The sequence below is a fragment of the Lutra lutra genome, chromosome 2 (genome assembly GCF_902655055.1).
Source record: "Lutra lutra chromosome 2, mLutLut1.2, whole genome shotgun sequence".
NCBI lineage: Eukaryota > Metazoa > Chordata > Mammalia > Carnivora > Mustelidae > Lutra > Lutra lutra.
The window spans coordinates 204136845-204152617 of record NC_062279.1 but is presented as its reverse complement, the minus strand read 5'-3'; the positions used below and the strand labels follow the sequence as shown (position 1 = coordinate 204152617).

The 15773-nt window shown below is 39.2% G+C and overlaps 1 protein-coding gene across 11 annotated transcripts in view; it reads left to right on the top strand.

Annotated features, from left to right (window-relative positions):
- Window positions 1-15773, top strand: part of CCDC158 (coiled-coil domain containing 158) — a 101432-nt gene that overhangs the window by 78828 nt on the left and 6831 nt on the right. For all 11 annotated transcript variants that reach the window (XM_047719580.1, XM_047719583.1, XM_047719582.1 and 8 more), the window contains 3 exons: window positions 8376-8536; window positions 11029-11088; window positions 14821-14888. In XM_047719580.1, coding sequence (XP_047575536.1) covers window positions 8376-8536; window positions 11029-11088; window positions 14821-14888 — 289 coding nt within the window. The remainder of the gene's footprint in view (window positions 1-8375; window positions 8537-11028; window positions 11089-14820; window positions 14889-15773) is intronic.

The following is a 15773-nucleotide window of genomic DNA, read 5'->3' as shown; positions in this document are numbered from 1 at the left end:
AATAAATGCCAAGACCCAATAAACATGAAAAATGTACAGATTCATTATAAACAAATAACATACATATCAAAACAAAAACAAGTTACTGATTTTGCCTGTGCAGTGGTAACATGGTGATGGGAAGGGTGTGGCATAATAGTCCATCTTGAGTCTCATCCCGCCGCTGACTGTATGAATGGACATGACTCTTTGTTGTTGTTTTTGCTTCCAAAGCCCACATCTCTTTTTTCCTCTTAAATGAATAGACTTGATATTTCTACAGTAGTTTGAGATTTACAGAAAAATTGAACAGAAGCTGTAGAGAGCTTCCTATACTCCCTTTGCCCCCACTCTACAGTTTCCCATGTCATTCACATCTTTCATTACTGTGCATGTATCACAAAGGATGAGCCAATATTGATACATTATTATTAACTAAAGTCCATGGATTATATTGGAGTTTCCCCTTGTGTTGTACGTTCTATGGGTTTTGACAAGTGTATAATCACGTGTATACACAATTACAGTATCACTAACAGTACTCTTACCACCCTAAAAGTGCCTTGTTTCTCACCTAATCATCCCTCCTTTCCTTCCTCTGAACTCCTGGTAACTGGTGATCTTTTAACTGTCTCCACAGTTTTGCCTTTTCCAGAATGTCATAGAATAGGAATCATTTAAGATGCGTTCCTTTCACAGTGGCTTCTTTCCCTTAGTAATATGCTCGCACAGTTCCATGTCTTGCCATGATTTAATAGCTAATTTCTTTTTGTCACTGAATAATATTTCATAGCATGGATGTACTACAGTTTGTCTGTCCACTCACCTATTAAAGGACATCTTGATAGCATCTAAGTTTTAGCAGTTATGAATAAAGTTCCCATATGCATCCAGATGTATGGTCTGCATCTACATTCGTTGTGTTTTGTTTTGCATGTGGATTCCAGTTGTTGCACCATTTGTTGAAAATACAGCCCTTTGTCCATTGAGTTGCCTTTGCTGTTTCCTTGAGGTTCAGTCACCTGTAGTTGTGTCTGGCTCGTTATCCTGTTCCTTTGATTTATTTAATTCGTCTTTCACCAGTGCCGCGCTTGTCTTATCATGGTAGGTCTTGAAATGGGCTATTGTCAGTTCTCCAACTTTGTTCTCCATCAATATTGTATTTGGTATTCTGGGCTTTTTTGCCTTTCCATATGAACTGTACGATCAACTTGTCAGGATCCACAAAACTTAAAAATTACTGGGATTTTGATTGGGATTGCATTGAATTCATAAATCAGATTGGAAAGAGCTGACATCTTAACAAGAGTGAGTCTTATCCATGAACATGGAATATCTCTCCATTTATTTAGCTCTTTGATTTTTATGTCTGAACTTTATAATGTTACTCATATAAATCTTGTACATATTTTGTAAGATTCATACCTAAGTATTTACACTTTTGGTACTAATATAAATGGTATACTGTTTTTAATTCTTAAATTCCAGTTTTTCATTGCTGATATGTGGGAAAGCAATTGACTTTTACATAGTAATCTTGTATCCTGCCACCTTGCAATAATCTCTTATTTGTTCCAGGAGTTTTGTTGTTATTGTTGATTCTCTGAGATTATCTACATAAAGGGTCCTATCATTTGTGAAGAAAGACAGTTTTAATTCTTCCTTTGCAAATCTGTACACCTTTTATTTCTTTTCTTTTTGAATAACTATAACTTCTGGGATGATTATTTTTTATTTATTTTTTTTAAAAGATTTTATTTATTTATTTATTTGACAGAGAGAGAGATCACAAGTAGACAGAGAGGCAGGCAGAGAGAGAGAGAGGGAAGCAGGCTCCCCGCTGAGCAGAGAGCCCGATGCGGGCCTCGATCCCAGGACCCTGAGATCATGACCTGAGCCGAAGGCAGCGGCTTAACCCACTGAGCCACCCAGGTGCCCATATTTTTTAAAGATTTATATATTTTACAGAGCACATGCACAGAAGCAGGGGGGAGAGGGAGAAGGAGAAGGAAACTCCCCACTGGGCTAGGGGCAGGACATGAGGCTCAATCCCAGGACCACGAGATCATGTCTCCAGGCTAAAGCAAATGCTTAACTGACTGAGACACCCAGGTGCCCCTGGGATGATTTTGAATATAAGTGGTGAGAGGGGACATTCTTGCCTGGTTTTTGAACTTAGCAGGAAAGTGTCTAGTTTCTTACCGTTAAGTATGATGTGGGGCACCCAGGTGGCTCAGTGGGTTAAACGTCTGACTCTTGATATCAGCTTCCATCTCGATCTCAGGGTCATGAGTTCAAGCCCCGCATTGGGTTCCATGCTGGTTTTGGAGCCTACTTTAAAAAAAAAAAAAAAAAGGAAAAAGTATGATGTTAGCTATAGGTTTTTTGTAGATGATGTTTACCAAATTGAGGAAGTTCCTCCTCTATTCCTAGTTCACTAGAGTTTTTATGTAAATTGGTATTGGGTTTTGTCCAGTGCTTTTTCTGCATTTATTGATATGATCATGTGATTTTTTTTCTCTTTAGCCTGTGTTATAAGCTGCTTTAAGCATCTGTATGCATGTTTTTATGTGGATATAAGTTTTCCATATAATCTTATCAATTGATTTTTGAATGTTGAACTAGCTTTGATTACCTGGGATAAATCCTTCTTGATTGTGTTATATAACTTTTTTCATAAATTGTTGAAATACATATGCTAATATTTTGTTGAATATTTTTATATCTATGTTTATGAGAAATATTGGCCTTTAGTTTTCTTTTCTTGTAATGTTTTTGGTTTTCATCTTAGGGTACTCCTAGCCTCACAGAATGAGCAAGTAAGTATTCCCGGTACGGCTATTTTCTGGAAGAGATTTAGAGAATTGGTATAATTTCTTCCATAAATGTTTGGTAGAGTTTACCAGTGAACTCATTTAGGCTTGTTCTTTCTGTATTGAAAGGTTGTTAATTATTGATTTAATTTCTTTAATAGATTTAGGTGTGTTCAGATTATCTGTTTCTTCCTATGGAATTGGTCCATTTCATCTGTATTATCCAATTTGTGGGCATAGAATTGTTCATAATATTACTTTTTTTTTTCTTTTTTGAGGCAGAGTCAGATTAGAATTTTTTTATACTTACTTAACGCTCATATCTGACACAATAGGGATAGTTGTATTCTGTGTCTGCCTATTTAAAATTTAATCTAAGAACAGACTCCTTACCAGATTCATGTGGAGATCAATCAGATCTGAAAACATATGACCTCAGAGATAGATTGTTAAATTTAACCTAAGAGGGATTTTCTTAGAACCATTTTGGGAAAGAGACAGTGTTTTCTAGTGAACATTCTGTCTAGGAAGAATTAAGCAAAGAGTGAGTGGTTTAACATATTTTGATTTTTACAGTTGCTTTAAAACTTTCATGTTAAAAATAAAACAAGATAAAACCATGACATCAGGTGCACCTGGACGGCTCAGTGGTTACACATCTGTCTTCAGTTTAGGTCATGATCCCAAGGTCCTGGGATTGAACCCCGCACTGGGTTCCTTGCTCAGGGGGGAGCCTGCTTTTCCTACTGCCACTCCCCCTGTTTGTGCTCTCTGTGCTCACACGTGCTATCTGCCAAATAAATAAAATCTTCAAAAAAAAAAGACATCACTTCCAAGCTTCTCTCTACACACTCGAACAATTACTCATTTTATGTGTCTGGCAGGATGGGGTTTGGCCGTGGTCCATCTCTTCCTTTTCCAACACTCCCGGCACAGAGGAGTGAGGATACATTAGTCAGTGAAAGGCCACCCCACCCGTTCTACACTCCTCCAGAGTGAAGAAAGACTAGAGATGTGACCACTACATGCAACACATGATCCTAGATAAGCGCCTATGAAGAAATACCAGTCTTTATCTTTTTAATGTCTTTGGGATTTGCAGGGATGCCCCCTCTTTCATTTTTGATATTAATAATTTGTGCATATATATATATATATATATATATGTTATTTTATTTGCTTACTTTGCAAGAAGAGAATTTGCAAGACGTTTGGATTATTGGTTTTACATCTTTTTCCCTAATATGTGCATTCAGTGTTATAAATTTCCTTTAAGCACTACTTTTGCTACATGCCACAAATTTTGGTAAGTTGTATTTTCATTTTTATCCTGTCAAAACATTTTTAAATTTCTCTTGAGATTTCTTTTTTGGTTTGTGCGTTATTCAGGAGTGTACTGGTTTATCTCCAATGATTTAGGAATTTTCCAACTATCTTTTTTTTTTTGAGAGAGAGAGAGAGAGAGCGAGCACAAGTGGGGGTGAGGGTCAGAGGGTGAAGCAGACTCCCTGCTGAGCTGGGAGCCCCAGGTGGGACTCAGTCCTGGGACTCCAGGATCATGACCCGAGCTGAAGGCAGACATTTAACAACTGAGCCACCCAGGCGCTCCCAGCTATCTTTTTGTTACTGGTTTCAGGTTCAATTCTATGTGTAATCCTAGCGTAGACATTGTATGATTTTTATTCTTTAAAAATTGTTCCTGTGTACTTGTAGCCCAAAATGTGGTCTGTCTTGAGGAATGTTCCATATAAACGTCAGAGTACGTGCTCTGCTACTTTTTGGACGAAGTAGTCTATAGATGTCAGTTATTGCAATCGACTGAAAGTGCTGTTCAGTTCTGCTCTGTCTTTGCTGATTTTCTGCCTGCTGAGTTTGTCCACTGTTGACGGAGAGTTAGGAAGTGTGTTTGGCTGTAATAGTGGATTCATCTTTTTCTCTTTGCAGTTTCATCAGTTTTCGCCTCGCATAGTTTGATGCCCTTCTGCTAAGTGCATACACATTAAGGATTGTTTCATCTTCTTGGAGAATTGATCCCTTTATCACTATGTAATGGCTTTCTTTTCCTTGCTCAGATGCTTGCTCTGTCTGCGATTAATGTAGCTACTCCAGCTTTCTTTTGATTAGAATTAGCATGATATTTCTTTCTCCATCTCCTTACTTTTAATCTATATGTGTCTTTATTTGTAAAGTAGGTTTCTGACAACGTATAGTCCTATTTTTTGTTGCATCCTGACAATCCCCGTCTTTTCGTCGGTATATCTGGGGCATCGATACTTAAATTCCTTCCTCATATAACTAGCTTAATATTACCATGTTTGTTACTATTTTCTTGTCATTGCTTTTGTTTTTATTCCTATTTTTATCTTTTACTCTTTTTCTGCCTTTTGTGGTTTTAATTGAGCATTTAAAAATAGAATGTTAGGGGGCACTTGGTTAGCTTAGTCGTTAAGCCTCTGCCTCCTGCTCAGGTCATGATCCCAGGGTCCTGGGATCAAGCCTCGCAGCAGCATCGGGCTTCCCACTCAGCAGGAGGCCTGCTTCTCCCTCTCCCACTCCCCCTGTTTGTGTCCCCTTTCTCCCCATGTCTGTCTCTGTGAAATAAATAAATAAAACCTTTAAAAAAATGTTATTTTCTCTCCCTTCTTAGCATATAAATTATATTTCCTTTTTTCCTTTTTAGTGGTTGTCCTAGAGTTTGCAGTATATATTAACAACTAATCCCAGTCCACTTAGAAATGACACCACAAGTCATGGGTCATACAGGGACCTTATAATGACAAAATAGTTCTATTTCCTCCTTCATGTCCCTTGTATCAAGGTGGTCATTCATTTCACTTATCCCTAAGCGTGTGTATAAACACATATATTTTTATATTATTATAATATATGTGTACATAATTTTTATATTATTATAATATTATGTGTACATAATTGGATGCATTATTCCTATTATTATTTGAACAAACTGTTGTTAGAGCAATTAAAAGAAAGTTCTTTATTTTACCTTCTTTTATTCTTTCTCTGAGGATCTTCCTCTCTTTATGTAAATCTGAGTTTTTGACCTATATCATTTTCTTCCTCTCTGAAGAACCTCTTTTAACACTTCTTACAAGGTAGATCTGCTGACAACAAATTCCCTCAATTTTTATTTGTTTGAGAATCTTATTTCTCCTTCACTTCTGAAAGATAATTTTTCAGGGTATAGTTCTAGATTGGTGGGGAGGTTTTATCTCAATATTTTAAATACTTCATTCAAGTCTCTTCTTGCTCGTGTGATTTCTGAAGAGAAGTCTGATGTAATACTCTATTTTCTCCCTCTGGCTAAAGACCTTTTGTCTTTGATTTTCTGCAGTTTGAATATGATATGCCTATGGGGAGGTTTTTTTTAGTGTCTGCATCGTTTGATGCATCATGAGGTTCCCGGATCTGTTCTGTCATTAATCTTGGAAAATTCTCAGCCATTATTACGTCTATCTTCTATTTCTTTCTCTCTTTTCCTTGTGGTACCCCCAGCATGTGTATGTTACATCTCTTAGAGTGTTCCCACAGTTCTTCAACTTTCTGGTCCATCTTCTTAATTTTTTTTTTCTCTTTGCATTTCAGTTTTAGAAGTTTCCATTAACACTTCTTCAGGCAGGGACACCTGGGTGGCTCAGTCAGTTGAGCACCAACTCTTGGTCTCAGCTCTGGTCACAACCTCGTGGTTATGGGATTGGGCCCCGTGTCAGGCTCTACACTTGGTGAAGAGTCTGGTTCAGATTCTTCCTCCATCTTCCTGCCCCTCTGCCCCTCCCTGCTCATATGCTCTCTTGCACACACTCTCACTTTCTCTTACTCTCTCTCTTACTCTCTCTAAAATGAACAAATCTTAAAAACAAAAAAAAAATTTCTTCAAGCTCCCTGATTACTTTCATGGTCATGTCCAGCCTACTGATAAGCCTATCAAAGGCCTTCTTCATTTCTTTTCGATTTTTTTCTAGAATTTCCTTTTGATTCTGTCCTAGAATTTCAGTTTTTCTGCTTACATGATCTGTTTTTGCATGTCATCCACTTTTTCCATCAGAACCAACAGAAAAAATTAATCATAATGAAACTCCTAGTCTAATAGTTCCAGAATCTCTACCACATCTGAGTCTGGGTCTGATGCTGGCTCTGTCTCTTCAGCTGCGTTTTTTTATCTTTTTAGTATGAGTTTAATTTTTTGTTGAAAGCTGAACATGATGTACTGGGTAAAAAGAATTGAGATAAATAGAACTTTGGGGTGAGGGCATTGTGTTTATCTAGCTAGGAGTTAGACTCTGTGCACTGCTTGCTGTAGCTATAGGTGTCGAAGGCTAAAATGTACTCTGATGTCCTTGTTTTCTCTCCCCTTTTGTCTTTGGGTTTCCCTAGAGATTTCTTAAATAAGGGTTCCAGAAAAAAAGGCAAGCTATTGGGGGCCTTGGTGGCTCAGTGGGTTAAAGCTTCTGCCTTGGGCTCAGGTCATGGCCCCAGGGTCCTGCGATGGAGCTCTGTATCGTCCTCTCTGCTCAATGGGGAGCCTGCATCTCCCTCTCTCTCTGCCTCTCTGCCTACTTGTGATCTCTTTCTCAGTCAGTCAGAACTCTTGACATGTTCAGCTGCATGCTACCTGTGGTATGTCTGCAGGGTTAGGAAAGGAAGGGGAATGTGAGGGTCATACAATAGCATCAACACTTATTTGGCATAGATCCTAGAAAAGCAAAACCAATGTTCATTCAACAACCAACATATATGGCAGGTTTAACTCCACATTGGAGTTAAACTAACGTTAATTTAAAAAAGTTAAACCTCCAGCTGAAATAGCTTGATGGTGATTGATGACTTCCTAGCCATGAGTGTCCTCCAAAAAGACCACCTGCTCTCCAGAGCAACGGCTAACTATCAGTTGGTTTCCCCTTTTGAGGTGCCTATTGGGAACATCTATAATTTTTATTATATTATAAATAATCATCAGGGAATACTTATATATCTGAAAATCATTTAAAATTATTCTCAAATACCAACTAACCCAGTTTGAAAATATTGAGTGTCTCTTTCCTCATAAGTATAAGGGGGGGGGGGTAGTTAATTAATTCATCTTTAAGGAGTCCTTACTTCTAAAGTAAGGAACTACTTTACTTTCTAAAGTAAGTTCCTTACTTCTAAACTATAACTTTATAAAATTCAGCCTTTAAAAAGTATTGGAATTATTTTGCCAGGACATAGTTGTAAATATTTAATGACACAGGGCACTATCCATACTACATTGTTAACATTTCTTTAAAAATGACTTAAAAATCACTGTGTATAGTTTGAGCCTATGTGTGTATCCTCTAATTTATTATTATGGATATATGAAGAAGTATACACACATTTATAAATTAATTGTAACACTGTGTTGATTATTAATGAGTTATTATTGATTATCCCTGAGTAGTAAGATCACAGGTGATTCTTGTTTTTTCTTCTTTCTCCTCCATAATTTTTACTTACCAGCTGAATTAATTTTACATTAGGAAACAGCATCTGAATCTAAAAAAAAAAAAACCTAAGGTGTTTGTTTTGTAAATTGTTTTAATACAGCACTCTATGAAACCCACCACATTGAAGGAAGATCCAACAAGGGACCTGAAACAGCTTCTCCAAGAGTTGAGAAGTGTGATCAACGAGGAACCAGCTGTGCCGCTGGGCAAGCCTGAGGAGGAAGGGAGAACACCGTCCCTGGGAGTCTCCTACATGGCTGTGTAAGGCTGGGGGGAATGCAGGATGGGAGAGCTTCTCTCCCCTGGGTTCTCTGTGGGAGGTGCAGGTTTAACTTCGAAGAGTATCTGACCTCACCAGGGAAAACATGAAAGTGGAAGGAGCGAAACAAAAGTCAAACAACGTGATATCAAGAGCAAATAATATAGTTATTATTCTGTTCAGAAGGAAGTCATCAAAGCAAGGCGTTACGGGTTACTTTCGAGTAGTAATTTTTAGTTCCCGACAGATTTCACACGCATAATCTTATTTGATTACCATAACAACTGTTTGAAACCAGACAGGGCAGGTGTTGTTATTCCCGTCTTAAAAAGGAGAAAAACGCAAGTTTCAAAAGGTTGAGTTGCCTGCAGCCACCCAGTTCGATGGTGGAACTAAACTAAACCCGTAAGGACTACATGACTCTCCAGATATAATCTAATAGGAAAGTCCGTGGTTCTCTAGAGATTCATGCCAGTGACAAATGAATAGAAGGTCACACCTGAAAAAGATTTCTGGCAGTTCTCCAGCCTGTCCCTGTATTACCTGCAGAAATCAATGAGATTCTCATGTTCTTTTCAAATACTATTTCAGAATTTTACTGTGTATTATTATTAGATTAATTGAAAGCATTTTAATACAGTACACACTATATTTTTGGTATAATAATATTAATTGTATACTAGCCATTAGTATTACAACAACCTTTTGTAATATTCATTTTCTGGTTATATGACAAATATCTAAAAGTAATACTTTCTAAAATAATACTTACATATAAGCAATCTCCAGTCTCTTAAGAGGTTTAATTTTTATATGTTAACCTGAAGTAGTTAAATATTAGCTGGATTTATTTGATATTTATTAATACTATTATTAATAGTAATAGTAAAATAGTAAGCACAACCCAGTTACCTAGCATAATGTTGCATTCTCTGAATCACGTGTCAGAAACATTCCATTGGCCACTCCACTGAGGAATACATGTATGTGCAAAGCAACATACATGCCTTCTAAGGCAGGGCAGTATTTATTATTAAGCTCATTTGACAGAGGAGTTAATTTGGGCATAAATTGTATTGTCTTCTCCTATGAAGCAAAGAGGCAAAACCAAAAGTAAATGTTGGAGCCCAGGCTCCCAGCACTAATCATTCCACAAAGATGACCGTGATTTCTTGATCAGGTGATTTCCATCACTTTAGCCACTAATTGTGGGCCTAAATTATATTGGATTGTATTGAACATGAATATATTCATGAATATATTTGGTCCCTGCCTTTAAACAATGCATGTTAATTTGCTATAATTCTACAAATGACCTTGTCACCAAAGCCTAAACTCAGCTTAAACCTTTTAAGAGTCTGTGAAAGCATTTCTGAGCTGATGAAATCCAGGGGCAGCCTTCTGCAAAATTTGCTTGGAGGCCTAAAATCTGCTGTTGTGCTTTCAAGAGCAATTGATTGTTCTAAAAATATATGGAATCTGGAAATTGTTCTTTGTATAATTAACTGAGAATTATATTTATACAGAGATGTTAGAGAAAGAGGTTGTATAACTGAATCTAGCCTGAGATTAGAGATATGCCATAGGTAAGAAGAATCTGAGATTCTGATCTAATTAATTGTCCAATAATTTTTTTTATGTTTCCAGGTAATTTAGGAAGTCTGGACAGTTTACATGGGAATCGATGGGCATTTGGGCATTGAAAGCAAGCAGTTACATTAACTAAAACTAAATCAGATTTCAATATACATACATACAGTGTAATGTATTTTCTAGAAATCAACAGGAATTTTTTTGGCTTATTTTAAATTTTGCTGCTGTTTACGCATAGGAAGATATTTACATGGTATACCATACCAAAAATGGAAAATTTTTTTTTCTACATTTTACACTCATTTACAATGGTTTACCTAACTTTTGAGAGGAAGGTAGTCTGGAAGGAAGGTCTAACAACCTCCAATACAGGATTTTAAGAACCCACAGAGACCAATCCTATTTTCCTCAGTAATTGAAGAGCTAAATTTTAAAATGAGATCCTAAAAAGAGCATTAAAGAAATGAAATCCATAACCCCTCAACAGAGACAACCTCTTTTTTTTAGCCAAGGAGGGAAAAAAGCTAATATTGATCTGTTATCCATGTAAGACAAGAAGAACGTGGCTCGCAGGTCTTCATCAACTCCTCGCCCTCTGCTGCATTAGGCCCCGGTCTCTCAGTCTGCTCCTGCAGGCCCTCCCCAACTTGTCACCACCCTGCTTGACTCCCACAGTGCACTCTAACCAAAGCAGACTGCTCCTGGCTCCCAAAAGGAGTCCATTCCTTTTGTCTTCAAGCTCTTCTTTACATTGTTTTACCACCTGGAAGAGCCAATGCCCCAGTCTCACTCTTTGAATCTGCGTTGGTGTAAAAGCAGCGTTCAGAGGAACAACATAGTTTCATCACTAAGTAAAAATAACACCATGTACTCTTCGTTTCTCCCACCCTTCTGCCGACAGAAGCAACAACTCATTAAGGGACTCCACTGAAGGCAGCAAATCCAGTGATACCCTTAGCAGGTGAGAAATGATCTTACCAGTCCCTGACTGTACGAGAGTCCCCATTTCTACTACTTACTTATTAATTCGATAGCTGGTTGGCCCCCCACGAGGTGCCACCCTCCAGGCTAGGTCCATAGAACGTAACAGTGGGCAAGACAGACATGGGCTTACAGTTTTAACATCTGTTTATTGATTGCCTGGGAAAAAACCTTACTTTTATCTTTTCTATTTCACCACCTGGGGGAAAAAAAAAAAAAAGATCAGAGCCTTTCTCATGTCCTAAGACTGTGAAAATGAATTCTGTTTAAATCCAGCTGGGTGGAGCCTAATTCATTGCTGTATCTCCAGCATCAGCCATATTGCCTGACACAGAGTAGTTGTTTGATAAACATTTGTTCAGTGAATGAATGAAAGCAGTATTATATATATATATATATCACAAAGACAGTATTATAAGTATTTTCTTACTATCTCTACTGCTTTGTCAATATATACAATGAACTTGAATCTTTCTAAACTAGATCCTTCTCTTTAATGAGTTTTGATTTTCTTCTCACCGAGGTTTAGAACCTATTAGTAATATCTACAGCTAGCTACGGCATATTTTTATTTTTTACATTTTCTGGATCTTTTGGGCTTATTTCATTTAGTCTCTCTGACTTAGTTTTTGGCCTAGGCATTATTATATCCATATATGGATTAGAAATGAAGACTCAGATTGCTTACCCAGCTTGCCAGAGTCACGTAGCTTTGTGAACAGGGGAGTCAGATTAGAACTCTGGTCTTGCTGGTTCCTGAGCTCAGGTGTGTGACCACGTCTGTGTACCTGGACTGAGCTCCCTGAGGAAGAGCGCAATCCTAGGCATGGGGCACAGAGGGGCAACTCCCCTAGGATATTTAAGCTTTGCTGTAGTTTTTCTATGACCAGAAAACCTATTTCCTTCAGCAATGATGTGTTTGTAGAGAGAGAGATTAGGGAGGAAAAGCTGGACCTGGCCCCTTCCTGCATTCAAATGGGAAGAAGAGGTTTTCTTCCTTTCTTTCTTTCTTTCCTTCTTTCTTTCTTTCTTTTTCTTTCCTTCCTTCGTCCCTCCCTCCCTCTCTCCCTCCTTCCCTTCCTTCCTTCCTTCCTTCCTTTCTTTCCTTTTTAAGATTTTATTTATTTGAGAGACAGAGCACACAAGCAAGCGGGGGCTGGCAGGGGGAGGGAGAGAGAACCTGAAGGCAGACTCCCCCCTGATGGGGGCGTTGATCTCATGACCCCCAGTTCACGACCTGAGCCCAAACCAAGAGTCGAACGCTTAACCAACTGAGCTGCCAGGCACCCCGGGAAGAAGAGGTTTTCAGATATTTCATAGAAGCTCCGAAAAGTATGAAACATACTAGAAAATTAAAGATGCATTTAACTACTCTCTATTGTGGTAAATTGGCTATTTAAAAACTTCACACATAAAAGAAGGAGAAAAAAACAACAGTTGCTGTTTCACTACAACATTTCGCTGTCATTGCAGCATCTTTGCTTTACTCAACAAAATAAGTCCGTTCTCCACAAAATGTCTCAGAGATGAGGCTCTCAGAGTAACTCAAGCACAAATCCCCATACAGAGGAGCTCGTGTCTTTAATTTTTTATTCCGTTCTGGGTATAAGGACTATATTGATTTAACTTGAAAGGTTGCAGTGAAACAAAGGCCATCATTCCACAAAACCATCCCCCCACCTCATCTGCTGTTTCTGCGAAGGGCACCCTGCTTTCCAGAGCGCCTCTGCTTAAATCCTAACATCATCTCCGGTTCTTCTTTCTCTTCTGTCTCCTTTCTCTCGTCACCAAATCTTATTAATTTCAACTCCGAAGCAGTTCTCAAATCCATTTTCTTCTTTGTACATCTTCTCGAACTGCCTGTTTTCATTCCCTGTGACTGCTCTAACAAAATCCGTGGCTTCAAACAACACAAATGTGTCCCTCTCACATTTCCATCAGCTCCACTGGGCGAAGTCCCGATGTTGGCAGGGCCTGACCCCCTCCAGAAGCTCTTAGGGTTAATCCATTTCCTCACCTTTCTCCCGCTCCTAGAGCTTCATTCCCTGCACCCTGGCTCATGGCGTCTCCCCTCATCTTCAGACACAGCACAGCGCAGCATCTCCAAATCCCTCCGTCTGCTGGGACTGCCATATTGTCTTCTCTCTTCCGAATGAAACCTCCCCCGGCCTCCCATCTTAGGATATGGTGGGGATAACCTCCCGGATAACCCAGGATAATCTTCCCATCTAAAGACCCTTGATTTCCTCGCATCTGCCAAGTCTCTGGAACACTCGTAGGTTCAGAAGCGGATAGACATGGCCGCCACGGCTGAGCCTGCCGCTCTGCGTTTGGCCTTGTTCCCTTATTAGGCCATTGTGGTGGCCTTGACAGTGTTCAGTGTGGATGTTCTCAAACATCTCTTAAGCGTCTCTTGCGCGTCCGTCACTTCTGTGTATCAGCTTCAAACTGATCTGCTTAAAGCACACCTCAGACTGTCCGTTTCCCAGCCCCCAGCCCTTCAAAGTCCCCCACTGCCCTGCTGCAGCGGCAGCTGCCCCGAGAGTTAAGGCTCTCCACGGCATAGCCATGGCCTTCCTTGCCAGGAACAAACTTGTTGGTCTCGGGCCCCCTTTGTAGTCACCAATATTGAAGATTCCTGAGAACTTTTGTTTGTACAGGTCATTTCTATTGCTATTCCAGGTATTGGAAAATAAGTTTTCATATTAAGCATTAAAACATTTTGATATACATTTAGAAATAACTAAGTGTATTACATGTTAACGTAATGGCATTTTAGATTAAAAAATAATTTTTTCAAACAAAAAATTGTTGAGAAGGCATTGTTTTACAGTTTAATGTGTGGCTTAATAAAAGGCAGCTGGAGGGGCGCCTGGGTGGCTCAGTGGGTTAAAAGCCTCTGCCTTCCGCTCAGGTCATGATCTCAGGGTCCTGGGATCGAGCCCCACATCGGGCCCCTTGCTCAGCAGAGAGCCTGCTTCCCCTCTCTCTCTCTGCCTGCCTCTCTGCCTGCTTGTGCTCTCTCTCGCTGTCAAATAAATAAAATATTTTTTTAAAAGCTGGATTCTCATATCTGCAACTGCATTTAATCTATTGTGACATCAGATATCATGGAGCCTCTGGGAAACTCCACTGTATACTTATGAGAGACTGAAAATTTAAAAGCAGGCAATATCTTGGTAGTGTTACAGTGAAAACGGTGTTGACATCACAAACGTCCTTCCAAGGGAACTACTGCCATCATATTCTTACACTGTTACCCAAACCACAGAGAAGAGGGTGGTTTGTTTCAACTTGTGGATTTAAGTAAGTCTGATAGTTCTGTGAAGTGATACTACTATTGCCAGGAGAGGTTCCTTTTTTTGTCTTTTTTTTTTTTTTTTTAAATAAGTTACTAAGATTGTGTCTCTTAGAATCGCTGAGAGAAGTACTGGGTTTGATAGCTAATATTACAAAAAATGAATCTTATAACCAACATTATTACATTTCTCTTCTGCAAAGTGTTCATGGGTACCGAATGCATAAAGATGATGCAACTTGGGATCTCCCTCTTAGGGCATTGTGGGATTTCTGAAAGTTAGGATCAAAACTGCCATCTTTAGTTTATATTTTTTAGCTATCACTCTCATGTGCATTAGCGTCCTTCTGTCCGTGAATCTCAGCCCTGTGTTTGTGGAGTGGAATGTTTGCATGACGGTCCTTGTGCTTGCAGAGAGCCTGTCACATTGCACACAGGAGACTTGGAGGACCCATCCAGCTGCTTCACGTTCCCGTCCACAGGTGAGTAGGCAAGGAACGCACGGAAGCTGGGCTGGCCTCAAGCTCCAGTGGCTCCCTGGTTTCAGGAGAGTAGAAGGCAGGCATTACAGTGGCCTCACAGTCCCTGTTAACTCTCCAGGCTCGTTTATCCCCCATCCCCCACAACCTCCCCTGGGCTGCTTCATCCTCCCTGGAATCGTTCCTTCAACAGACCAGGCAGCTTCTCTCCTAAGGCCTTTACACCACGGTTCCTTGCGTGTTGCTGATTCCACAGCTACACTAAAGCCGTCGCCCAGATGTCACTACCCAGTGAGACTAACCACCCTCTGTAAAAACTGTAGCTCTGCCATACTCCCACTCACCCTTTTTCTTTTTTTTTAATCACACTTAGTATTTTTTAATATGTAACTTACTAATTTATGTTGTTCATAAAGATGATTGTGTTAGCATGTGCCAGACAAAAGCTGCACGAGGGCAAATGTCTGCAATTGTTTGGTTTCCTGATACATCCCAGGAATATAGCAGGTGCTCAGTAAATACTTACTGAACAGATGAAAAGAAAGAATGGAGACAGATGGTTCTTTTCATAATTTCCAAAGAGTATAATCCTGTCTGTAAAATAAGGAGGGGAAGGAAGAAATTGAAAGAAAACAGAATCTGTTGAAAAGCAAAATGGCATAACAGAGGAGAAATGGAAGAGAAAAATAAAAACATTCCAGGGGGAAACCTAGGAAAAGTAAGAGTAGGATAGGCATGACTGAAATCACGCAGACTTGATGGGCCTCTAGAGAAAATTACACAAAAAGAAAGATGAAAAATAATTACAGAGAGTATATTAGATTTGGAAGGTATAATTAGTCTTCCTATAGAAGAGAATAAAATGAATGAGAAAGAATGAAACTGAAA